Source organism: Lycium barbarum, chromosome 4 (genome assembly GCF_019175385.1).
Source record: "Lycium barbarum isolate Lr01 chromosome 4, ASM1917538v2, whole genome shotgun sequence".
Lineage (NCBI taxonomy): Eukaryota > Viridiplantae > Streptophyta > Magnoliopsida > Solanales > Solanaceae > Lycium > Lycium barbarum.
Genome location: NC_083340.1, coordinates 17673293 through 17699706, shown reverse-complemented (window position 1 = coordinate 17699706; position 26414 = coordinate 17673293). Strand labels below are relative to the sequence as shown.

At 35.0% G+C, this 26414-nt stretch overlaps 2 protein-coding genes across 2 annotated transcripts; both read right to left on the bottom strand.

Moving 5' to 3' along the window:
• Positions 1–1028: 1028 nt before the first annotated feature.
• LOC132637220 (anamorsin homolog) lies at positions 1029–6802 on the bottom strand. Its single transcript, XM_060354339.1, has 5 exons — positions 6121–6802; positions 3952–4250; positions 3217–3404; positions 2991–3124; positions 1029–2247 (listed from the first exon to the last, which is right to left on the bottom strand). The coding sequence occupies exons 1-5, from the start codon at positions 6238–6240 to the stop codon at positions 2128–2130; spliced, it is 861 nt and encodes a 286-aa protein (XP_060210322.1). The 5' UTR covers positions 6241–6802; the 3' UTR covers positions 1029–2127.
• A 3922-nt stretch (positions 6803–10724) lies between these two features.
• Positions 10725–11729, bottom strand: LOC132637219 (F-box/kelch-repeat protein At3g23880-like). Its single transcript, XM_060354338.1, has one exon. The coding sequence runs from the start codon at positions 11727–11729 to the stop codon at positions 10725–10727; it is 1005 nt and encodes a 334-aa protein (XP_060210321.1).
• Positions 11730–26414: the final 14685 nt, after the last annotated feature.

The window sequence follows — 26414 nt, the reverse complement described above, 5'->3', positions numbered from 1 at the left end:
TAAAGATCCTGACTCGCGACCCGATTTGTTTTACCTGTTTTCTTTCTTTCCTGGATTAATTTAAAACATTTCCCTCCGTTTTTTCAACGGAATTTTTCTGAAAGGTTGCAAACTTTTCTAAAAAGTTGCAAACCTTTTTCCAAATAGGCTATATTTCTGTTGATCCTCAGAATTTTTCCTTACGAAATTTTCTGATATTCATCTTCTTCTTTCTCTGCACTTCTTAAAAACTCTCGTGTGATATACTACCTTCGAGTGGTTCGTAGTGACCTGAATTTGCCGTACCGCTATTTTGGTGAGTAAATCGTTCTATCCTGGGAGGAAAGATTCCAAAACCCCGGGTACATTTTTAGGGGAATAATTTCCTTAAGGACACACTGTGAATTCAGTGGGCTCGATTTGGTTTTCCATATACTGTTCATATTATTTTTCAGTTTCTGTTAATTTCGTTTTCTACAGTTTTGCAGAAACTAGACAGATTCTGTTTTCTATTTCAAGAATTAGTCTAACTTACTGGTTCAAAGTATTCTTTGCAATACAGATTTAATAACAACAAGAACATAATAATGAAACCAACCAATTACGGCTCTCCGAGAATCATTCCTCAGCGAAGCACCTGATCAAGTGCCATGGCCCTAATAATGTTGGATAAACGAGTTGACATTTCAACAAAAATCACAGAACAACCAACCAAATCTTCAGTAGCATCAGTTTGATGGCCAAGGTCCCAACAACGTTCAGTAAAAATTGAGCTCGATAGTCGTCAAGAATTTTATAATCAAGACATTAGGTACCCTCCAGGACAATTTAAAAAATCTGGCTGTGCATTTTTTAATCATCAGCCTTCTCCTATGCTTAGTAATGATTTTTTCTTTTCATGATAGCAACAGCCATCAGAGACTAAGCTACTCCTAACTACCAACACGCAAAAGCACGTGAGATTTAACAACCGACATTAATTCAAAGCCTTATATAACACATAGTCCTGTATTTAGGATCCACCATCAATTTCAAAATAGATTGATTGGTTCTGATCATATTCGAAGGCATGCCCTGTATTTAGGATCCGCCATTAGTTCTAAAACAGGTTGATTGTGTCTCTTCATATTCCGAGACAGCCACACGTGAGACCCAAACAAAGCAAAGTAACAAAAAAAGCTTCCAGTCAAAGAAAAGAAAAATACTTAGAAACCTGGCTAATTAGAAACCAGCTCACAATCCCTCCCTGTTATTCAGAGTGTTCTTTCAAAGTGTAAAATTAGAACTCCTTTGCTTGGCATATAAAAGCACACTGATTTACTTTCACAACAAAAAATTGCTAACACAAAACGGGGTAAAAAGATGGCCGGGAAGGCGAAAGAAGAAGAAGTCAAAGAGAGGGCTTTTTACAACCGAGGATTTTTTTACCCAAGAATTCGCCATGTACATCTTTTAGAGATTCTTCTCTTTTTTCTCGTTGGATAAGTTATTCTCAAAAATTTGATTCATTTACAATTAAAAAAAAAAAAAAAAAAAAAAAAAAAAACATTAGTAGAATGATCGATTGCCAGATGGGATCCCAGAAGGCAAGAGGCTATCTTGTGTTCCATGTCCAAGTCAGATTCAATGCAACACATCACTCATATAACAGATCAATTAGAAAAGATTGCATTATGCTGCCAAATGACGACGGATGAAGAACTTGATGTCTATTTATGGCCATATGAAGATGCACCACAATGTCAAACAACTCAAACAATTAAGTAAATAAGTTTGATCTTTATCTCAATGGAAGTAAAAGCAAACATCCTACAGAGCATTCAGCCTGTTCTCATATTATGTTTCCCAAACATTGCAAGTCTAGAAGTCCTACTTTCTGTTACAAGACAGCACATATAGCCTTCCCCACCCCTTTGCAGCATTCTTCCACATGTTCTCAAGGTTAAAGTGCATACAGTATACAGTATGCGCCATTTTTATTTATTTTTTTGGCTCCTTCCTCTTGTATATCCCAACACAATCAAATTTTGGTAAAAATGTTCACAATGAACACTGACGTCATTACTATAAAATGTTAGTAACAGTTGCCTTCGTGTATACTGCAATCTTTTCCTCTGGTAAGTGATAAATATATTAATGAATACTTATTCATGTATAACACAACCTCAATAATAGCTCGTGCTTGACATGTACCTTTTCACCAAGTTTGAATGGAGGAAGGCCCTTATAAGGGCATGTACCGCAACGGAAAGCATTGCCTAGACCACACTGCAGACATCGAAGATATGTCCTCAAAAATACATAATTAAAAAGAAAACCAATTGCAAAACTCAAAAGCAGATCAAGAAAGATAGGGGTCAAGAAAGAAACCGACTAGCTGTTTAGCTGCCTGCTAATCACACTATAAACATCAATCAACTACCAAATGACACAAATTTAGCAACAATGACAACCAACGTGCACTAAGTTTCTCAATTTATCTGCAGAAACCACTCGACTAAAGTACTCAGTCCTATAAACTGGAGTATCCCTTGCTTCCCAAATAGATCTACTAGTTTGACAACTGATAAATGTATTAGAGTTGCACACCTATCCAAAAGTAATTAGAATTCCAGAGATAATAAAGTAATGACTATAAACTAAGTTAGAAGGTGAAGAAACAAGTAGGTAGTTGAAAAGCTCTTATAACAAAATTGCGACAGTAAAAGGCTTAGTCATGAGGTCCCAGTTAAAAAAGACCATGTTTTTTTTTTTTGAAAAACCATATTTTTGTGTATTCTTTACTTTTCTACACCACTTACATACAAGGAATTTTTCCCACCAATTATATGATTATTACTACATTAGTTTTATAAAAACACAACAAATCAACATCATTTAGATTACTCGGAACAGAAACTTCCCAATTCAAAGAGGTGAAGTATTTCGGGAGAACGAAAATCATGCCAAGTAATTTTGGGCAAGAAGAGTAATCTATTATATGACATAAATCGATATAAAAGAAAATCTACACTGCCACAGGCAGACTGAGGATTGTTCAATTGTTCAGCAGTTGGTCCAAGTTGCACTTTTGTCTCAGCTTCAGCCCGTCCGCATGTACAGTTTTTGCATGCTTTCCTTGTTTTCCCAACTTCACAATCACCAACTGCACTAGCAAGTGTGCAACAAATTGAGTTTAAAATACTAGTGAAAAACTAATAAAGTCAGAGGTAAACAACCTTAATGCACTTATCTTACCACCTGGCGATTGAGGTTTCTTGAGATCTTCTTCAGTGAGAAGGCTATCCTCGTCAATGAGATCTAAATCATCATCAATCTGAACTTTCGGTAAAATTTTTGTGACTTTCTTGATAGAAAAAGATGACCCAACCTTCCATGAACGTTTCTTTACTGTTATCTGTTCACAGATTAAATTAGCCATACGGCTTTTTTAAGTCAAGATCAATAACTTCAAGGCTTTTCACAACAACATCCATGTCCCTCAATAACCATTCCGCTTCACAGGGCCCGTTTCATTTGACAAATCAATTTATCATTTAGGACAAGTGGAGGTTTTGTAAAACTAGGGATTCACTAAATTTCAGACGTATCCCTATGACACAATCTTAGAATATTTAACCAAGCCAAATAGACTCGTATCAAACACTAGATTTAATCTAAGTGTCGCTAATAAAGACTAACTTCAAAGCTTGGGTCGCAGTTGAAAACTGAATAAACATCAAAACTGTATTATTAGTGCCCAGAGTAGCATTATTGCCACAACAATAACAATAAAGCCATGAATGACTTTAATGCCATGTAATAGCTATTAAGAATCTTATGACAACTTTATTTATAAATAGGTAAAAGGAGTTATCACAACTTAAAATGAGAAAAAAGAAAAAGAAAAAAAGGAAAGCAATATTGAAGGGAGGATGATGCAGAGGAAGACAATAAGCAAAATACAAGGCATGTGGATGAAATACTCATCACGATAGCATGGCCAGCTTCAGATGACTGTGCATCAGAGAATCCAGCCAATAATAACTTGTGCTCATGGGTGGAGTTTGCCTGTAATTCAGATGGAAAGGACACTTCACACACCCATAAAAATTCTCCACCATAAAGTATGCACAAAGTGACAATTCACTCGCCTTCAAGACTGATTGAGAACATAGACTAGGTAGGACTGTTCCACCGGGCTTCAACACTCTTGATATGTCCCCACACAATTTATCACTAGGAAACTCAAGGGACCTACAGATGAGAGCCACAATATTCATAGATGCAGACTCCACTGATGTCAGACCTGTAATAACCAGATGTTAATGGCAGGAATGAGAATACATTATCACGGGTCTCTAGCCAGGGGGCAAGCACATCAAACAGAGGTACAAATGCTTAAGTAGAGTGAAGCAGAAAAGGAAAGAGAAGAATAGGAAGGAGGCGAGTTCCCTCTCTTACCTAAACAACTGGAGAACTTCTTTCTCCACGCATGCTCCCCACCTAACCCCTCACACACACGTACCAAGTTCATGCTTTTATGACATAATTACAGTGAAGAAGAGCTATTTTCTTCTGTTTCTGCGTTAATAATCTATTACATGAAGCATTCAAGGCTGTAGCCATTATACAACTAATTCTAAAAAAAGCCCAAACCAGAAAACCATAAAAGTACTCACTCTTTATCTTTTTCATTTAAATTGGTCTTTAACATCTTTAGCTCCTTCTCCATTCTGCAGGTTCCTCCTGTCCACACAATTTTCTCTTACAATTACTCAAACAGCTTCCTTGCGACCCATCTTTATCTCCAAAAACTGCCGGCCAGAACTTCCCAAATGCTTTAAATTGCTACCATTTGAATTTTGGAGGCAGAAAATTGATATTCTTCCCTCAATTTGGATACTTGATCCACAGTCATTTACTTCTCAAAAAAGAATCACATTTAATCCACACGAAGAAAAGAATTATGTCATATAGATACCCACAATTCTTTGATTGTATATTGCAATTCTGACACTCTAGTCTCTGGACAAAAGGACTTCTCAGATATTGGCTCTACACTCCACTCTAGTGTACCAGGTCGCCCTTTAATTGAGCAAAAAACCCAATTAAAGCATAGGCTTTTAGCAAATATAGGCAACATTGAAGATGTGTATGTGAATATAATGCAAGACGTAAAAATAACTATAGAAACAAACATAAATTTTTTGGACCAAATATTGAGAAAAAATATAATTAACCAAAATATGAAGTAAAAACTTGTCAGTCAAATTCAAAAACAGTATAATTTTTTTTATTGAGATGTATAGACGCAATGTTTCCTTTCTGGTAATAATTTGCTACTTTTTTTATTTTGATAAGGAACTAAATTTCCAATTCTTTACTCCTAATCACTAAAAAAAAAATAATTCATAATATCTCGTAGCAATTAATATATCGCTGTACCAGTATATTAATGTTTACTGCTAGCCTCTTAAAGAGAGAGCCCATAGCCGACGAGAAACATTTTCTTGTAGCCTTCAGTAAAGCACCATCTGAGTGGAAGCGAAGCGCTCTACCTGCACTTTACTTTGCTACAGGGCATAAGCGTGCCTAAAGCGAACACAGCTAGTCCTTTGATGTATTGGAAAGGCCAGCCCAACCACTTGAGAATCGAGAAGGTGATTGAAGGCTTATTTATCATGATGCTATTGAAAACAAAGAAGTATTTGGAAATAATGTCTGTTTAGAAGTTTACCCTTTAATAGTGTCTGTTTAGAAGTTTACAGTTTTCACCACTAACCAATCAGCCTGGTGCGCTTCATAAAAATATCCTAACTTGTCTCTTTCATCAACTAATTCCAAAAACAAAAATTACAAATAGCTCTTCAGCTAATACAACCTACAATAAAAAAATTGCAGCGACCTTTCTTTTTGATAGGTATCGCAATACGGCAATAGCAACGTACTTTTCTTTGATAGGTCATAGGTATAAACATGGCAACAAACTTAAGAAGGAAGAAGCCAAGAATGTCATAAATTCCATACAGACTAGCAAACAGTATCATCATGTATATTAGCAAAACCCAAAAATGAAGAGATAAACAATGGAATGAGCAGAATATTGACAAAGTAAAAAAACGAGTCACTAAGCAGACTGGAGAAGTATCAGTTCAGCACACATAAGGGAGAGAATTTACTCTGCGTTGAAGCTTGAGTAAAAATCATAGGGTCCAACTTCTCAACTCCCTCTTTCTTCAAGATATTGATTGCATTTTTTACCACACTAACTGGTACCATAACATCCTCGGCAAGCACCAGTATACTACCATCTCCGACTTGGCCGTCCTACAAAAGAATGAAAACTCGAATTTAGAGAAAAGCAATCATACATTCTCAAAAAAAAAAAAAAAAAAAAAAAGAAGAAGAAGAAAGATTGAATGAGTTTGTAACATTGACACCTTAGAAAGGCATGTTAGCAAGAAAACAACCCACTCCACCCCCCACACCCACACCCCAAAAAGAAAACGCAGTAGGAAACTAATTCAATTCTATCTACGCTTAAAGAGAGCCTAAGCCCTGAAGCAAGGCGCAAAACATGTTGAGTGCTTCACCTCGATTAGCGTGCACGTCAGTGTTTTCATAAAGATTCTAAGGCATACATTTCTTGGCGAGCATAATCTTGAAGATGCGACACTAAACAATTGATATTTCACTTTCTCGTATTTTTTTTTTTCAATTTCTTCGTACGTATATTTGTTATTCATGCTTATAAATATTACTCTTGGACTTCACATACATATTTGTATTTGTTCTCTATTTGCAACTTTCTTCATTAAAACTCACGTTTTATTTGCACTTTCCTCTTAAAGCCCCAATGTACCTTGGAGTTTTTTTTTGCATTTTTCACCTTTGATAACACTGTATGCTCCAGGCACATCAACGTAATTGTCAGAAAATTTCGCAAGAATTATGAAAAGGTGGTTAGTTTATGTGGTGCGAACACACATCCTAAAGAGTAACATAGGCATGTGGGATTGTTGATGAAGTTAGACAGACTACTACAGAACCTGAAACTATGCATGATGATGTGGATGAGGGTGACCTCCTCTTTGATAGCAATTGATTCATTGTAACAAACCTTATAATCTGAATGATTGTTAGGAAAGACCAGAAAAAGTTTTCATCTTATGGGTAATGTAAGCAGTTCTATATACATCTTCCACTTATCTTATAGTTTTCTTGAATTTTCTACAAATCTTAAGTACTTTTACCTTTTCTTGGTGATTATCCTTTTTTAATATTTATTTAGACTATATTAATTTATAAAATATGAAAAACAAAAAGATTCATGGCGGGGCTTACACCCAGCGCCTCGGGGCTTACGCCTTGCCCCGTGATAGGTAAAACACCTCGCCTTGCACCCGGGCCGTCTAAAACGATGAAAAGAAGTCTTACTACATCAATTGAAGTAACTAAACGAACCCAGTACTCATGCTTAACTTGATTAGATTGTCTATCAAATGCAGATATAATAGATTGTTGTTGCTGCATTAAATCTTCACATTTCCTTTTTGCTTGATTCTGGATGCTATTCGGACCACCAACATGTTTTTCAAAGCTTCTCTTCTTCTTTTTTATCAAGTAAAGCTTCTTCTTTTTTATTTTTTTATTTCCAACTCTTAAACCTTATACTCGAAAATACATCACCTCCACCTCGATGAATGTTATCATCTTTAAACTGATAAAAAAGAATGAATGTATAATATATCGTTAGTTACACTATACCCAACCACTTATGATAACCATCAAACCATTTTGGATTATAAATATGGATTACTCCATAAAAATTTGTTTGAGGCAAGTTATGGTTTCGAGATTGAAAAGGACTTTTCTAAACGTATGCTCTTCTAATCACATCACGATGGTTTGGATGATAGTTCAAGATTTGAAATCTTTCAGTTGGATAGTCCTTTAAAGAATCTAAATCAATTTCTTGTCTTTGAAAAAAATACAATGGTAGTTCCAATTGGTTGACATTTTCTTCCCAATTAGGTTGGTTATGAGAGACCAAACTTGATTATGGTACTTTAGAAAATGAAGATAGAAGCAGGTTACAACCTTACACCAACTTAACTGGCTTACATGATACAACTAGAACTAAATATACTTCTCATTTGCGTAGCAAAAATAAAGTCGAGGTTACTGAATTGGGAATCTGGGACAGGTTAACTCATTTAGTACATACTACATTGATAGGTAAACATTTCTTCCTATTTTATTTTATATATACTGACAAACAAAAAATTCTTCCTAGATTATATATTTCGTACGAACAGATAGCAACTTTCTAATTTTGAACGAGCAACTTATCTCCGATCTTCTGAAAAAAAAAAAAAAATGGAGACAATTGAAGAAAAATTTTCAATTTCTTTCAGCTCTCTCACGTTTTTAATTTGGGCATTTCTTTATTCCCAATTCCCAAATAACCCCCCATACATTTTTCCAATAATAATTTTAAAAACGGAATTCCTAAAACACCCTTTCCTTACATTATGTTTAGTCTTATAGTTTGTTTGACCAAACTTTCAAAATCAGTTTTGAAAAGTTTTTTTTATTAAAAGTACTTTTCAAAAAAGAATTTTTAATGAGAAATAGTTTGTGTCTGGCTAATTAATTTAAAAAATACTTTGGAGTACCAATTAGTGTTTAGTCAAGCTTTTAAAAGTGTTTCTAAATGTATTTTTTCTCAAAAAAAAGTGCTTCGAAAAGCTATTTTTTCAGCTTCTGAAAAATAGGTTTTACTACTCAGCAGAAGCACTAATGTTGTCTCAAAAACTTGACTAAACATCATATTTTTGAAAAAATAAGCACTTTTAGCCTCCCAAAAGTTTGGCCAAATAGACCATTAATTACTCTTGGACTTGTCTGTTAAAAAGCATTTACAATGTAGAGAATTTTTTAAAAAGCAACAGAGTTGGGATAAAATATACAATCACTTTTAGCCGAGTGGAGTATAGAAAAATAAAAAAATCATCTTTTTGAATGGTGTATTTTTCAATAGTTAATTGCCACCTAATCATATACGATGATATATTTTGTTTCAATTGTGTAATTCTCTTACTTTTTCTTAATACACAATGTATATTTTATCTCATTTTTGTAGTTTTTTAAAATTTTATCTATTGATGCAATGACTATTTGTTCCAAAATTCAAATGTGTATTTTTTCGAATCATATTTGTAAATAAATAAATAAGACTTGCTTGGAACTCCATATTTGCTAAATAAAAGAATAGTCAAAATAATGGAGTGTCAACTATGTATTTCTTGTTATTTCTTCTTAAAATACGATTATTATTTATTTCAATTGTGTAATTTTCTTTTCATGAGCCAAATCAGTAAAACAAACTTGATCAGAGCTCTATTATGTTTAGCCAAATTTAAAAAGGTATATCTAAAAGCCTAAAACGACGGAGTTGCAATTATGTACTTATTTTTTTTACATTTAGGAAATATAATGACTACTCTATTTATTTCAAATGTGTATCATATTTGGCCAAATCTATAAAAAAAATAAAAAAAATGGTAAGAGCTCCATTATATTTATCAAAATAAAAAATTAATCAAAATAATAAAGTTCTAATTACGTGTTTATTTTATATTTTTTCAGTGGTAATGACTATTTATTTATACTGTGTATCTCTTTTTTTTTTGGCCAAATTAGTAAAAGCTTTCCATGGAAAGCCATATAAAAAATATTTGCCGATATGGAGATCCAGCCAAGTATTTTTACAAATTTGATCCGAAAAAGATGATATAAAAAGTTAGTAAATTTGAAAAGGCATAAGATATTTTTTCGAAAAAGCCGTATGGCAAAATATTCACATGACGGGGCGTATACAGGGAGGTTATTGAGACTAGACATAATTTGAGGAGAAAATTAACGATTCGAGTCAAATTTAGAGGTGTTTTTAGATGTAAAGTACACACAATTTTTCATTTTGAGTTGTGTCAAGGGATGTTAACATATATTTTCTTTACCTATCAACGCAATACAAGTTTTGTGTGAAAGTGTGTCAATGGTAGCTCTCCCTGCTGCATGTGATGGTCGGATTCAAGCTAGAATTCTGCTTATTATTAACTAATGATATGAGCCTGCCATCGTGAGTTTGACCAAAAGCTGTACATATTACTTTGGAATAAGAACTCATAAACATTTAATTAGCCATATGTAAATTCAACTTGAGCTTAATCTTCAAACTCAAATATTATGAATTGTCCATATTACTCTTCCCTCCGTATCCCTTATTGATAAAAATCACAGTCACGGAAAAAAAAGGAAGAAAACAAAAAGGGTAAACGACACGAAATAAAACGTGCGAACTCTTGGCACACACACGAAAACAAAAGTTGAATCCCTAAATGAAAAAGAGGAAAGCTAATAGATCAACAATTCACTGGAAGACCAACATTTCAATTCAAATCATAAACCATGATTCCTAAAGTAAAAGCCAATTCGAAAAGAAAAAAAATACAAGTAAAAACTCACTATATACAGTGGTTATACAGAGAAAATTCAAACGATAAATAAAAACCCACCAAGAACACCACTGGCTATGATTAATTTTCTTTATTGTTTTAACAGCGCAGGTTCAATACTGATTTTGAAAATAAATAATACTACTCCAATAAAGTTGAAGTGTTATGTCTAGGAAAATAGAAGTTATCCAAACATACATACTTGAAAAAATCGGGTTTATAAGTTTCCTCAAAAAGAGTTTGTTATCTAGGATTATAAATGGAAATATGGTGCTGCATGAGTCCAAGAAAGATGAGTTCACCATCTTCTGTGCAACATAGAAGCTTAGTTTCTTTTAGAGATTGTACAAAGCCACGTACTTTCACTAAGCATTTCCATTCATCTTGTTCCATGATCCATACGTCCGATTCATGACCACTGGTTTCGCCACCATATAAACTAAGGCAACCTTTCAGAGGAGACATACAAAACAACTCTTCTTCACCTACACAATCCAGAGCTGAAAGCTCCTCTAATTCGTCTGACTTCACATCAAAGCGTATGATTATAGAAGTTTTACGTACCTGTTGGAGAAACTTCTTACGACCTTCATCTAGAGACCAATATACACAACCTTCAGTAGTACTGCTAATTCCCTCGGTAGTAACATCACTAAACAAATCTGACGAATGATTTTCTAAACTTTGCTCTAATATAGGGAGAGTTTTTCTCATCTTCCATAAATTCTTATTTGCAGAGTAGACAACATAAAACGACCTAAAGATCAATATAATTTTGTAATCATCGGTGGTAGAATCGTAACACAACCCACAAGCATTAGGAAGTTTGGAGGAGCTGTCAAGATATGGACACACAAGAGTTTTGTATTGTCTAGTTGATGGATTCCACAGACCAAACGTATCACAGGCCTTATATGTGTGTAATAGTACCAATCCATCATATGAGCATAAGATTCGAGAACTCGTCACAGGGAGCAGTATCTTTTCTATGACAACTCGGGGATTTCTCAACTCTACAGACTCGATTTCTTTTACGCCGTAAAAGTCCTTAATATAAGTTCCTACTTGTTTTTGTAACAAGAACTTTAGGCGTCCCAAAGTATTGGATTGATCACCATGAGCTTTCTTGAATTTATGGTCGGATATTATAGTATTCCATGGCTTAGAAACGGATTGAAAACGTAACAAAGATTTAACTGGCAACTTAATGAGAATACAAAATAGGGTATCGTCTGGAATAAAGGACATTGTTATGTGTATACTGCAGTTGGGAGAAAGAGTGGCGGGGCTAAATCAATATTTTATTAGGGTTTATTTCATGAGTTTAAGTTAATATTGGAAAGGGAAATAAGCCCATGACGGCATATATAGGAGAAGAAAAATAGGATGTGTTATGATAAAAGGATTCTTTTTCCTTTACCGGTTTGTACTAAATAAAGTTTCCTTATATTATATCCTAATCAAATTAAATAAAGCAGGAAATAATGTCTTTAATCCCAATTCCCAAATAATCCATCACGTCTCGGAAAAACAATACCACCGAACGAAGCCGTTTTGACTTCTGATTGGTTGAGGAGAAAAGGGTTAATTTTGTTAAATACTGTTGACAGAGATGAAGATAGCAGCTCAGTTCCTTGACTTAGCAAACAAAGGAGATGAAAAATACGCTCATCTGTTCATTGGGCTATATGTGTTTGGACCGGACAGCAGCTTCGAAATTGGGCCAGTCATTATTTGTTATCTCTGCCACAAGTTTAAGTCGTAGAGGACCAAGCAGTAAATATATTTTCTGTTCTGTTTTTTTTATTTATATAGAGTTGTAGTTGTATTTATATTGTACATAGTGAATGCTTATCATCTCAAGTAGTTTCATTAGGAGTCTATCTATTAGAGATAGAGTTTTATTAGGACTCTTAGTTTAGGCTGCCTTGGTGTATATATATACAGCATACGCTGCTTTGTAAAACACACAGTGAATAAAAGAAAATTTTCCCCAAGTTCCTTTTTTCCTCTTTCAAATACCCCTATAATATGATCACTCAGTTTCATATACACCTCTAATATTTTAAAATCAAACACTTATACACCTTATACTATAGAATCTTATACTTACACTTCCTATGAACTATATCAGTAACTAAATATAGTAAAAATATGATTATTAAAAAGTAAATTAAAATTATAAATAAGAAGTTTCTATGTGTTTATTTTTATTAAATCTAATAAAGAAGATAAATATATTGTTATTCACACATTTGATTAAAAAAAATACATATTTTTTGAAACAGGTATCTTTCCAAACTTATAAAATAAGAAATGAACACAAGCTACTTAACAAGATATACCAACTATTATTAATAACTTTCCTACACTTTAAACATGTAAGTTATTTGTAATTTTTATTAAATAGGCATTTTTTCTTTTAGTTTGTTAATTTATTCTTCAACTTCAAAATTATCTTAAACTTACATTAAACAATTATTTATAATTCTATTTTGTCTTTTAATAACTATTGTAATATACTTATAGATTTGATATACCATATAGGGGTGTATGTGCAAGATTTGATAGTACAGGGAACGTAAGTGTTTAATTTTAAAATACAGTGGGTGTATTCATATAACTGGGTTATATTACAGGAATATTATATGTAATTAACCTAAAAAAATAACGAAACAAAAAGCCCGAAGTTAAGTAGTAGTAAACTAGTGATATTATGTCGCGTGGCGTGCAAGGGACTTTGACTGTTGATATTGTCATCGTTAAAGCATGGATTATTGATTTTAATTTCAAGGAGGTTGTGTTAAAGATTATTCCATTATAGGTGAACTACTGGAGCATGGAATCATTTAGCAGAATTGATAGCCGAAAGCTAAAAGATTACAGAAGGATGAGATGCAAAATGTTGTGGTTGATCAGATCCAGGAGGCGGATCTAAGATTTGAAGTTAATGAGTTTCGATATCAATTTCAAACTTCACAATCAAATATTAGATATTAGGTTCCCGAGAACCCACTCGTAATACTCTGAATCCGCTACTCAGTGCCGGCTCAACCTATAGGCCACATAGGCAATTGCCTAAGGCCCAACATTATTTTATATGTACTATTTTTTAAAAATATCTGGTACTTTAGAAGTTTTTTTTTTTTTTTTTAACTATTGTTACATAAAAAAGGGAATCAACAAAAAAAAAAAAAAGTATAAAAAGGGGAAGAAAGATGACCATTTAGGATTGGGAGAGAATAAGAAAAGTTGGTGAGAGAAGGGACACATGATTTCATGCCAAGAATGTAGCTCATACATCTTTTCTCTAATAAATTATTATATTTTATATTTAGCTTTTTAGCTTTTATCTAAACACTTTTTAACTTTTCCGGGATACTCATCACTTATCAAATACAAAAGTTCTCTTTGATCCTTTATCACTACTAAAAAAACGGGTTTTTTCAACCGCATATTTTCGACCTCACTTTTTGGTGGAAAAAAAATCGACCACATGAGGTCGAAATTTTCAGTTTTTTTTTTTTTTTTTTGATTTCGACCTCATTAGGTCGAAACTTATTTTTGTACAAATAATAAATGAGAAAAAACATTTTTAAAAATTAAATTATATAAATAAAATAACTAATAAAAAAAAAAGCATATTTCGACCGACGCGGTCGAAATAATAAACTTGTAAAATTTAATATACTCCCCCAAACTTCAGTCGTGCAATTCCCATTTCCAACAACCAAAACCTAATTACATTAAAACTCCCACCCCCACCACCGACACTCCACCCCCACCACACCCCTATCCCGCCGCCGACGCTCCATCCCCACCACACCCCTCCCCGCCACTGACGCCCCATCCCCACCACTGCTTGTCCTCCGTCGCCGCCGTTGCTGTCCGCCGCCAGCAAAGGTAAGAAATTTTTTTGCCATTTTTTTCAATCTCATTTCTATCATTATTAGTTACATTACTTTGTAATTGTAGTTTAATTAGTAGATTACTTATATTTATTGTTAAAGTTTGCATTTGTAGCTATTTGTTAAAATTTTATTAAGTGTAAATTGAAATTTATTTGCTATTCTAGTAACAAGTTCCCCACTATAAGTTTTTTTTGTTTTTATTTAGTTATTTTCTCTTTTCTTCAGAATATCCATGTGGGTTTCTTAGTTTGTCCCTCATTGGTTAAAGTTTGATGCCTAGATAACCAGGATTTTGGTTTTTATATGTGGGTTTAGCAGCTTTTTCTGTTCTTGTGATTCTTCTTATTTTTTTACTTTAGAATATGCTCTCTTTTTGCCTATCAGTGCTTTATCTAACCTATTCTTGAACGGTTGTCTTGGATTGTGGTTTCTTGGTATGTTCCATTCTTGCTCCCTCCCAGGTCACAAAAATGGAAGAAAAAAGAAAAATTGCCATAAGAAAGATGTAATGGTGACCTAATAAACCATGGCAAAAAAATAGAATTTTATGGCCAACTTGTGTGATTAAGGAGTATTTGATGAGTTTCTTTTCCTATCTGTCCATTGATTATGTTTATAGGACAAGAACATTACAATAGATTAAGGCCACTAAGCTACCGAGGAGCAGATGTTTTTGTCCTAGCATTCTTCTTGGTTAGTCGTGCGAGCTATAAGAACATACTTAAAAAGGTGCGTTCTGTTGAAACTATCAACTTTGTGAGTTTATGTCAAATGTCCTTAAGGTTGCTGACAGTCGATTTTTTGTCAGTGGATTCCTGAGCTTCAGCATTATGCTCCTGCAATTCCGGTGGTATTAGCTGGCACAAAACTTGGTAAGTACTTAACATGTTTCCTGATTTTGCAATTATAACAAATGATGAAACCGTGGATTCAGGGATTGCTTAAAAATGAAACATAATGTTGGTATGATCAAGCATGCGCATATAAGTAAAATATGGTCATAACTTAGAAAGATCACAGTTAGAACTGAATGTACAGAGCTTAGATATAATAATTGCAGTTATTTCTAATGATTTCTCAAAAGCGTATCCATAGTTCATCTTTTATAGGTTGAAAAATAAAAAGCAACTTTCAAGCTAAATATGCAGCTCCGGTGTTTCAAGACTCTAGCTCTTTCTAGCTTTGAAGCCAAATCGCATTGGCATAAAAGATACATCTTTAAGCAGCTCACTATCTGCAGTGCGAATCATTTAGGCAAAAGGAGTTGCTTACATTTTATTTGACAAATAGGCAAGTGAAGTTAAAGTTTTGAAATATACACAGAAAAGATGAAGATTAATCTATCCTCCAGGCCGGAACCAATATGCAGATTATATCAAACAGTGACAGAAACAACTTTTTGAAAAATATGGTGGAAACTAATTTCACTGTAACGTCCAAATCCCGAGCCAAAACCAAGAGATGTAGTATTATCTGGCACGGGATAGATTCAAAATATGTAAAAACATGGTGTTAACCGAAAGGAAAAATGCACAAGTTAGTACTCCTCACTTTGGTATTAAAGAGAATTCCTGTAACCTTGTTCTTCTTGGAAGGGGATTTAGAGGTGAATGAAACGGTCTGATTGCGGCTCTATTTGTAGTCAAGTAGACAAGTAATGCATGTGTCTATCTCCATCACTTATTTACTTATTTTCTTCTCTCTTTGAACAAATTCACATGGGTTACTCTTGATATTTGGCAGTAGAAATTATTTTTTACCCATAATCTGCTTCTTTTATTGGAGGTGAATTAATCTCTCTTTACTTCTTTTATCTTCTTCAAACAATTCACATCATCACATGGGTTAGTCTTCAATCATTAATCGTTAGGTACATGGCCCATTAATGAAATTCTTTTGAAAAGGTCATCCTATGTACTGCTGCTATACATTAGAGGTTGATGTTTTTTGGCAATGAAATCATGAACTGTTTATCCCACAAGGACCACTCGATGTTTTCTGCTGTTTTTCAGCTCTTTTTTGCTGCTGTTTTTTGTTGTTTTTCTGCTCATTTTTGCTGCTGTTTTTCTGGCAGCTTACTTAACTCGGGGCCCTCTCATATTCCCCCGTGTCCCGGGGATGCTCGTAGGTCACAACCCAATAGACGACGTAGGTCACAAGACAACGTAGTTCATTGTGCCGTCCCTCCACCATTCGTACAAGACAGCCCGCAATTAGCGCCAAGCGCTAGTCAAAATCAGCATGCCAAAGGGCCCACAAGAGTGGGACGCCAACTTGCAAGACAAGAGTGGGAGACCAGCCGCTCACATGTCTGCACAATAATGGGAGTCCAGCTTCCAAGACAGGAGTGGGAGACCAGCCGCACACCTTTCTGCTCGTGGGCCACTAGCCAGCTAAAGCAAGCACTAAATCTGCTAGCCTGTGGTCCATGACAACAAGCTGGTCAGCAAAGACAGCCATATGCCTAGGGCCCACTGTCCAGCCTAGGGCATACTTTTCCAGCTATAAAACGTGTAAGCCTTGAGGGCAGATTCATTCATTCAATTCACCCTTGTATACTTGTAGAGATACATTTATAGCATATATCAGAAAAGGGCACTTGCCTCCCAAAACCTGTGTTCCTCTTCTTTAACTTCTTGTGTGTGTTTTGCTTGAGAGTTATTCACTGTCTTCCGCCAGTGACAGAGAGTTGGGCTGAAGCCTTGAGCGGTAGTTAAGACCATCAAAGCTGCCCCACGACGCCTTAGATTTTAGGCCCGCGACAAGTGGTATCAGAGCGAGTTACAATCATGGCTAACAACAACGAAGAAGCTGTTTACGACGAGCATCACGGTGGAGACAAGTCCCCTACCAAGAGGGCGACTAAACAGAAGAAACAACGGGACAAAAGTCAAGTCAGAGGGCTACCCGCTGTTGCATCCGAAGGGCTGACCTCTCAGCCACTTACCATGGGTGAGGCGAGTGAAAGTTCGGTGTCGAACACATTGGTGGAGAAAATCATCCACGCAGAGGCTGGTCTATTCGCCTTGAACCAGCGGTTTGATACCTTACAAGGGAATTTAAATTCTCTTGAGTCAATAGCTCTTGATGGATTAGAGCAAGTCCAAAACGAGACTAAAACAGAGAGCGACGAGCACAAGGAGGCGCTGACCGGCCTTGAGCTCAGGCTCATGAAGGCGCTGGCCGGTTTGCAAGCAAAGGTAGAAACCTTGGAAACGCAACTGGAAGCGGCCCAGCTCAGAAACGGTGCTGGTCCAGTCCACATTCGGGAAACCCGCATAGAGGTTCCTAAACCCAGATATTTCAAAGGTGAAAGGAACGCTCAAGATGTGGAAGACTTCATTTGGCAAAACAGCAGCCTTTGATTATGTTTATAGGACAAGAACATTACAATAGATTAAGGCCACTGAGCTACCGAGGAGCAGATGTTTTTGTCCTAGCATTCTTCTTGGTTAGTCGTGCGAGCTATAAGAACATACTTAAAAAGGTGCGTTCTGTTGAAACTATCAACTTTGTGAGTTTATGTCAAATGTCTTTAAGGTTGCTGACAGTCGATTTTTGATCAGTGGATTCCTGAGCTTCAGCATTATGCTCCTGCAATTCCGGTGGTATTAGCTGGCACAAAACTTGGTAAGTACTTAACATGTTTCCTGATTTTGCAATTATAACAAATGATGAAACTGTGGATTCAGGGATTGCTTAAAAATGAAACATAATATTGGTATGATCAAGCATGCACATATAAGTAAAATATGGTCATAACTTAGAAAGATCACAGTTAGAACTGAATGTACAGAACTTAGATATAATAATTGCAGTTATTTCTAATGATTTCTCAAAAGCGTATCCATAGTTCATCTTTTATAGGTTGAAAAATAAAAAGCAACTTTCAAGCTAAATATGCAGCTCCGGTGTTTCAAGACTCTAGCTCTTTCTAGCTTTGAAGCCAAATCGCATTGGCATAAAAGATACATCTTTAAGCAGCTCACTATCTGCAGTGCGAATCATTTAGGCAAAAGGAGCTGCTTACATTTTATTTGACAAATAGGCAAGTGAAGTTAAAGTTTTGAAATATACACAGAAAAGATGAAGATTAATCTATCCTCCAGGCCGGAACCAATATGTAGATTATATCAAACAGTGACAGAAACAACTTTTTGAAAAATATGGTGGAAACTAATTTCACTGTAACGTCCAAATCCCGAGCCAAAACCAAGAGATGTAGTATTATCTGGCACGGGATAGATTCAAAATATGTAAAAACATGGTGTTAACCGAAAGGAAAAATGCACAAGTTAGTACTCCTCACTTTGGTATTAAAGAGAATTCCTGTAACCTTGTTCTTCTTGGAAGGGGATTTAGAGGTGAATGAAACGGTCTGATTGCGGCTCTATTTGTAGTCAAGTAGACAAGTAATGCATGTGTCTATCTCCATCACTTATTTACTTATTTTCTTCTCTCTTTGAACAAATTCACATGGGTTACTCTTGATATTTGGCAGTAGAAATTATTTTTTACCCATAATCTGCTTCTTTTATTGGAGGTGAATTAATCTCTCTTTACTTCTTTTATCTTCTTCAAACAATTCACATCATCACATGGGTTAGTCTTCAATCATTAATCGTTAGGTACATGTCCCATTAATGAAATTCTATTGAAAAGGTCATCCTATGTACTGCTGCTATACATTAGAGGTTGATGTTTTTTGGCAATGAAATCATGAACTGTTTATCCCACAAGGACCACTCGATGTTTTCTGCTGTTTTTCAGCTGTTTTTTGCTGTTTTTCTGCTGTTTTTCAGCTCTTTTTTGCTGCTGTTTTTCTGCTCTTTTTTGCTGCTGTTTTTCTGCTCATTTTTGCTGCTGTTTTTCTGGCAGCTTACTCAACTCGGGGCCCTCTCATATTCCCCCGGGTCCCGGGGATGCTCGTAGGTCACAACCCAATAGACGACGTAGGTCACAAGACAACGTAGTTCATGCTCTTGTTGATGAGGATAGTGGGGAGGAATCAGATCATGTCTCTAACACCCAACGTTGACTTTATTGATTCGTATACTTTTGGATCGTAATATTGCTATGTTTTCTTGGATATGTATATTTTTTTTTATGATAGTTTTAATTCGAATTAGATGTACTTTTGAATGTGAATTAGATTGTAGGAAGTAGTTTATGGATGTTTAACTTTACGATGTTTAAGTGTTTGAATGTAGAAAGTAGTTTATGGTTGCTTAACTTTACGATGTTTAAGTGTTTGAATGTAGTTTTAAGGATATTTAGAAGTACTTTAAATTGAAACTTGAGGTTGAATTTGATTTTAGAATGTAAAGTTTATGATTGTAGAAGTACTTTGATGAATTGGACGTGTTGATGAATTGCATTGTTGATTTGGTTGATGAGTGTGATTGGCAGGTGGGTTGCTGTAAAAGCAGTTGAATTTTGGAAAAAAAAATCCAGATTTTTGACCTTATGAGGTCGAATAGTCACCCAGATATTGATAATTTTCGACCTCATGAGGTCGAAATTGTACTCAGAAATCATAATTTCGACCGCACGAGGTCGAAAATCTGGGCACAATTTTGAATTTCGACCTCATGAGGTCGAAATCTGGCAACAATATTGCTAAATTTCGACCTCATGCGGTCGAAATTAGGATTTTTTTTTTATTTTCTATTGTATTTCGACCACAGGAGGTCGAAAATTTTAAATAATATTTTCGACCGCGTGCGATCGAATTTTTTTATTAATATTTAAATAAAAATAACTTTTTCGACCTCATGTGGTCGATTTTTTTTTTTTTTAATTTAGGTAGAAAACTTATTTCGACCGCGTGTGGTCGAAAATTTTTGACCACGTGCGGTCGAAAAAAAATTCACCCTAGCTGTTAGCGACCATGCCTTGCGGCCAAAATTTTGGTCGAAAATTGGCCTTTTTCGACCGCGTGTGGTCGAAAATTTTGGTCGAATTTCACTGTTTTTTTAGTAGTGTATTCTTCAAACTTTATTCTCCATATGCTCAAAATCAATTGATCAAACACTATTTTGAGAGGAAAAAGAGTCAAAGATATACTTTGGATTTCTTTTTCAAGTTTCAAGGGCTGCAGATTTTGGAAGAACAAAAATTATTTTAAAATTAAGCTATCCATCTCTTGAATCAGGTTCTTTCTTTCTATCTTTTATTAGTTTTCATGCTTTTTCTTAATATTAATATTTCACATGTATATGTCTTAAGAAAGATTGAACGGATTAGCTATATTGTCAATTCAAAAAGAACTATCAGAAAATATTGATTATAAAAAAGTTATTAGTTATTTTGCGTCTCATAAAGCTAGAAAAATAAATTTTAGATAAACAAATATCGATAATTTTTTTAAGTTAAGGTCCCTCATTAGAGTGTGGCCTTAGGCCCCCAATATAGTTGAGTCGCCCCTGTCGCCACTGAACATATTCATGTGTCTATAAACGCTATTTAGCAAAAAAAGGATGAACAGACGCAATCAATTTGCTTTAAAATTGATGGTGGATCCTAAATACAGGACTCTGTTTTGTATAAGGCTCTGAAATAATGTTGATTGTTAAATCTTATGTACATTTGCATTTGGTAGTTAAGAGTAACTTAGTCTCTCATGGCTATCGAAAGTATTCAAGAATAACGTTCAACTTAAAGTTGACACTATTTTTCATCTAGACACCTAAATTCAGGAGTTTTCTTTTTGAGCACTTACACAAACTTGTTCCATTAGACGTTTTTTGACAATCAACCAAACTTACAAAGTGTGTACAGTACAATTGTTGCTGACATGGCAAATGACAAACAAAATGAGGACATATGTCATTTTGAGTTATAAAAAAAACTATTTTTAATCTATTTGATAAACAACACAAAAATAACATGCTCAAAAAGAACAAAAAAAACTTAATTTGCACCCAGAAAAGGATACATTTTTTTTTTAAAAAAAAGGCCACATTGGTGTTCTGGAAATCAATGTTTCTTCACCATCTTAGTCTTCATGGGTGTTCTTGTTCCGGTTACGATTTTAATCCAAATTTAAAGTAAAACTCCTCCAAATTTATTAGAACTTCAGCTAACGATTCTCACGATGACCTGAAGACAACCTCAATATTAATTTCTCAAAATTTTCATCAAATCAAGTAACTCATTTTAAAATTTGAAGTTTTCTAAAGACCTCGTTAATCCTGTTTCGATTTCAAATGAAGAACATGGTCTCACTTCAGTTTCAATCAACAAGGACAATTGTTGGTTCAAACTTTCGATCAATGATGAGGTACACCAATGGTGAAAGTTCGGGAAACAATGGTGAAAGTGATGGTAGAGAGGAAAAAGAAAAAAGAGAAGAAGAAGGAGAAAAAGAAGAAAAAAATTGTTTTTTGGATTCTTCACGCTCCTGCATTGGGTGAAACTCACTCTATTTGTCAACTCAGCTAGAAGTGCCAAATTGAAACAATATCATGTAGTGTAAGTGTTCAATATATAGGAACCACTAAATTCGGATGTCAAAATGAAAAATCGTACCAACTTGAAGTCTCTTATGTGTCCTGCCAATTTCAAACACATTTCATGGTTTATATCTGATTATGAGCCTGTTTGGATGGGCTTAAAATAAGCAGTTTATAAGCTGGAAACAGCTTATAAGTAAAAAAAAAAAAAAATTGAAGTAGGCTAACTTATATTTTTTTTTGCCTTATAAACTGTTTTCGGCTTATAAGCTGCTTTAAATAAGCTAAGTCAAACGGACCCAATTATTTTTTGAGCTTATTTTATGCAAAAAATAGCTATAAGCTGGCCAGCCAAACATTCAAAAAAACTGAAAACAACTTATAAGCAACTTATAAGCCAATCCAAACGGGCTCTGTCTCATATTAATGTCCGTCTTCCTATAAGAAATATCTTATTTAATTCATAGGATCCTGCAATTTTGCTCTTGACTACCGTACCTGGCCTCCCTAATTTAATTTGGTAAATTTACTACCATGTTGGTATTGTGAAAATTTTAGTAAGCATCACAAATTTCTGGCACGGCCGAATATTACCTTCACAAGCTCCATATCGGATAAGCTGTACGAAGAAGATAAAATAGTATAAGCTTATGAGGTATAACCTGATTAAAATAAAGAATGTGCATACATAGAGTCAATATATAGAAGCACACGAAAGACGTCAAGAGTAAACTTCAGATAGTTTCTTTCATTTTTTTTTCTTCTGAAAGCACTTGTATTCAAGCACAAATCACTATGCTGGCTCAGAACACAAGAGTTGTTGGCTCAGAAGTGTCAAAAGTATATACTTAGTCATAAATAATCAAAATACTTGGTTTGAAAGGAATCTGGTCAGTTAAGTAGGCCAAAACCATGTTGTTCAGCACATAAGAAGAAGATGTGAGTGCGTCATACTCATACAATTCACAAAATAGATGTGAACCTTACAACAGTGCATTTCTCAATATTCATCCTTACAAACAGGGGCAGAGCTAGCCTTTCGGGTGTGGGGTTCGGTCGAACGCAGTAGCTTTGGTCCGAACCATTTATTTGTATTAAGTTTTTTGTCAAATATGTACAAATTATTAATTTAGAATCCATTAACTTAAAAGAATTAGAACCACGAACGCATAAGCTTCAAACCCTAACTCCGTCTCTGCTTACAAACCGTCTGCTAGTTATACACCATTTAGCTTAGTAAAACTTATTTTATTGGTTCAACTCTTACAGGTATAGAGCCTGTTTGGATGGGCTTATGCCTATAAGCTATTTGCAGCTTATAAGCTAAAAAAAATAAGTTGAGGTAGTCTAACTTATTTTTTTTGGCTTATAAGTTGTTTTCAGCTTATAAGCTGCTTTAGATAAGCTAAGTCAAATGGGCTCAATTATTTTTTTGAACTTATTTTAAGCACAAAATGACTTTAAGCTGGCCAGTCAAACACTCAAAAAAGTTGAAAACAGCTTATAAGCAACTTTTAAGCCAATCCAAACGGGCTCATAATCGTATCACCGCTTGACAGTCAACCACATACGTCATTCTTAAAAAGAATTCTGGAAAAAACTTCATATCACCTCTAAAGAACATGCAAACAACAATCCATTTTAGAAGGGCCAAAGGGTCAAAAATACCCCTTTGTTTTTTTTTTTTTTTTAATCTTCCTCTACTTTGTTTTAATGGCTAAAAATATTCTTCGAACTAATTTTGGGTCATTTATGCCCCTGCCGTTATGAAAGCCAACAAATATACCCGTCATTTGACAGAAATCCCCAAATTGACCCAGCCCGTTTATCTCTTAAAATCAGTTGAAAACCTAAAGAAAAGGGCCAGCTGCACCTTGTCGTCTTCTTCACGCCCACTTTCTATTCCAAGAAAAGACCCTCATTTACATCAGCCATGGAAGAAATTGCCTCCCTATTTTCATGATATGGGTTGTCGTCTACCTTACTCCTTCACGTGAAACTGTAAAGAGAAAAGGACTTTCCCCTTTCTACTACTTTCTTTCGATCTTTCCATGGCAGCAGGTTTGTTGCACCATTTGGGTGAAAAACGTCCACCAACAAAGCTGCTCCCTTGCTCCAACCCGTGACACCTCTTTTTGACATTCTTTTTTTTTTTTTTTGAATTTGAAATTTAAATGTCCGAAACCCTAGCCTTTATCAGATATAAAAATGACTTTAAGTCCTGAGCCGAAGGGGGGGAGCATTATTGGTGATACGGAGTATTTTCTGTGAGAGTCTTGAGTTTTTTTTTTGGACTTGAACTTTTTTTTCAAAGGAGAAAACACTTTCTGTTGACAAAATAGATTTGGGATTATCAACATTATTGCTAAAAAACAAACTTTCTGGTGACTTTCTATCCGAGATTGGGATTTGTTCGTGAGTCGAGAAGTAGATTCGAGACCCCGACGACCTCCGTTCACTGCACCCACAAAAGGTCGGTGAACCTTAAGCTTCAATCCTTTCTCTGTTTTCCTTCATTGGTAGTGTGTAATGAATCTGGCCGTTTGAAATAAAAGCATGAATTAGAGTTCTCTAGTGTAAAATCACGTCTTCGGAATATGTTAATGTCGTATATATCTGATGCTTGTGTTGATTTTTGACATCTGTTATGTTGATACGTTGTGAGAATAGACGTCGAGCATTCCTCTTATCGATACCTGAGTCGTAGTTGGTGATGTTAATTAATCTATCTCGTTATGTCTGTAATTCAAATGGTTCTACTGCTTATGTGAATATATTAGGCTTCATCTCTGTGACGTCGGTTTAGATACCAGGACGCAAGACCTTTACATGTATTTCGTAGGAATTGATTTATGAGATTCCATACTTGTGTTATGTATAGATGCTACGATTTACGTTCTCTAGGATATTAAAACTTTGATCGTCTGTTTGTTTCATTACTTAATTCTTATACATGAAAGAAGATGATTCTTACCTCTAATCAATAAGATCTAATTCTGATTGTATATTACTTCAGCTCGTGATAGACGTTCGACAAATGCTCGGGAGTGTTCTATTTGTCCCGAAATATTTGCCTTGTGTGTTCTAGACTCCGAGCTTTAGGAGATCATCTCACACTCCCGTGGTTTATCACACTCCCTGTCATATGGTGGAATAGACTAGCCCCCTTTGTTAGAATTCTACTAGATTTAAAACTTGATTTATATAACCCTTATAAATTTGTCTAGACACAATCTGTTTGAATTGATTTCTTACCATGACAAATTGACTACTATGATTTAGAATCAGATATACTATTTAGAGAAATTATAGTAATTAGCACATGGTTAATTAGCACAAGAATTGGCAGCATGTCTTCCACATGGTAAGGGAATCAATGAGCTGTTGCCAAAACCATTGGTGATCCAAGATTTCACATGTCCGCAAATTAGTTTTTCATTGGCTTAATGGCTACTCAGTCTATTTTGGTAGTCATACTCATGCCCATGCCTTTGAGTGTGTTTTGAGTTTTGGTACATCCCTTGTTTCTTGTTTCCATACCGAGAATGAAAAGCAAGATTGTGAAAGCCCACTTTACAAGACACTGATGGTTGCATCAAGTGAGGTTGCCAAAGTGCTGATGGCAAGTGACAAAATTGCATTAAAAATTGAAACTTTACCGATAGCAGGTACTGGATGTAAATTGTAATGATCAAGCTAGTCCATGGTCCATGGTCACTACCCAGTGTAATCCCATAATAGTGGGGTCTGGGGAGGGTAAGATGTACGCAGCCTTACCCCTACCTGGGTAGGGAGGCTGTTTCCGATTGACCCTCGGCAACCCTCCTCCTTTATCCGGGCTTGGGACCGGCAATGTGAGCGAGCTCACACAGGCGGAGTTAATCAAGCTAGTCCGAAAACATGAAATATTTTTTGGTTTGTGTTGAAGGTACCGATAATGAGAATCTAGACTATTTTTAAAAAAAAAAAAAGTAACAGCTTAGACTATTATAATTAGTATATAAATCATGCTTATAATATCTTGGTTTTAAACCAAATGTAACAGCTTCTCGCGGATTGTTATGATTTTTATGGTTACTTATTACTTCCCTTTAACATTGTTAAGGATGTGTAATTTCCTATACTAACTCCTCTCCTACTTTGTTTCTTTCGCATGTACAACCGGAGCCGAAGAGTTTCACTTTGAGACTCATCGACACTTCCTACGGAGTCCGCATATCATCCACCGTCTTTGTTTTTCACTTCGCTCAAACAGAGAATTGCAGGGCATCATTATCCCTTCGTGAAAGCCGAAAATGGCTAAAATTATTTTATGTCACTTTGTTTATTTGCTGGCGTGATTTAAATGACTCGTGTGACTAACATTTACCTAACTGTGTGATTATGATAAATATTTAGCTCTTTATGTTTAACCGAGCCTATTTTATATTAGGATGCCTTAATTAGTAAATTTAGGTCTTAAATCAAGTGAGTTTAATTGTTCCTCGTAAGTTTGGCATTTTTTAGTTAGAAGGAAAGATATGCTATAAAAGTAAAGTTTTTTGCAAAACTCTATTCTGTATTATTTT

Coding starts and splice junctions, on each gene's coding strand:
- LOC132637220 (XM_060354339.1), bottom strand. CDS start 6,240: ATGGTACCAGTTAGTGTGGTAAAAAATGCAATCAATATCTTGAAGAAA. Junction 4,251..6,120: donor GTAAATTCTCTCCCTTATGT/GTGCTGAACTGA, acceptor ACATCAGTGGAG/TCTGCATCTATGAATATTGT. Junction 2,248..2,990: donor CTCAGTCTGCCTGTGGCAGT/GTAGATTTTCTT, acceptor CGATGTCTGCAG/TGTGGTCTAGGCAATGCTTT.
- LOC132637219 (XM_060354338.1), bottom strand. CDS start 11,729: ATGTCCTTTATTCCAGACGATACCCTATTTTGTATTCTCATTAAGTTG.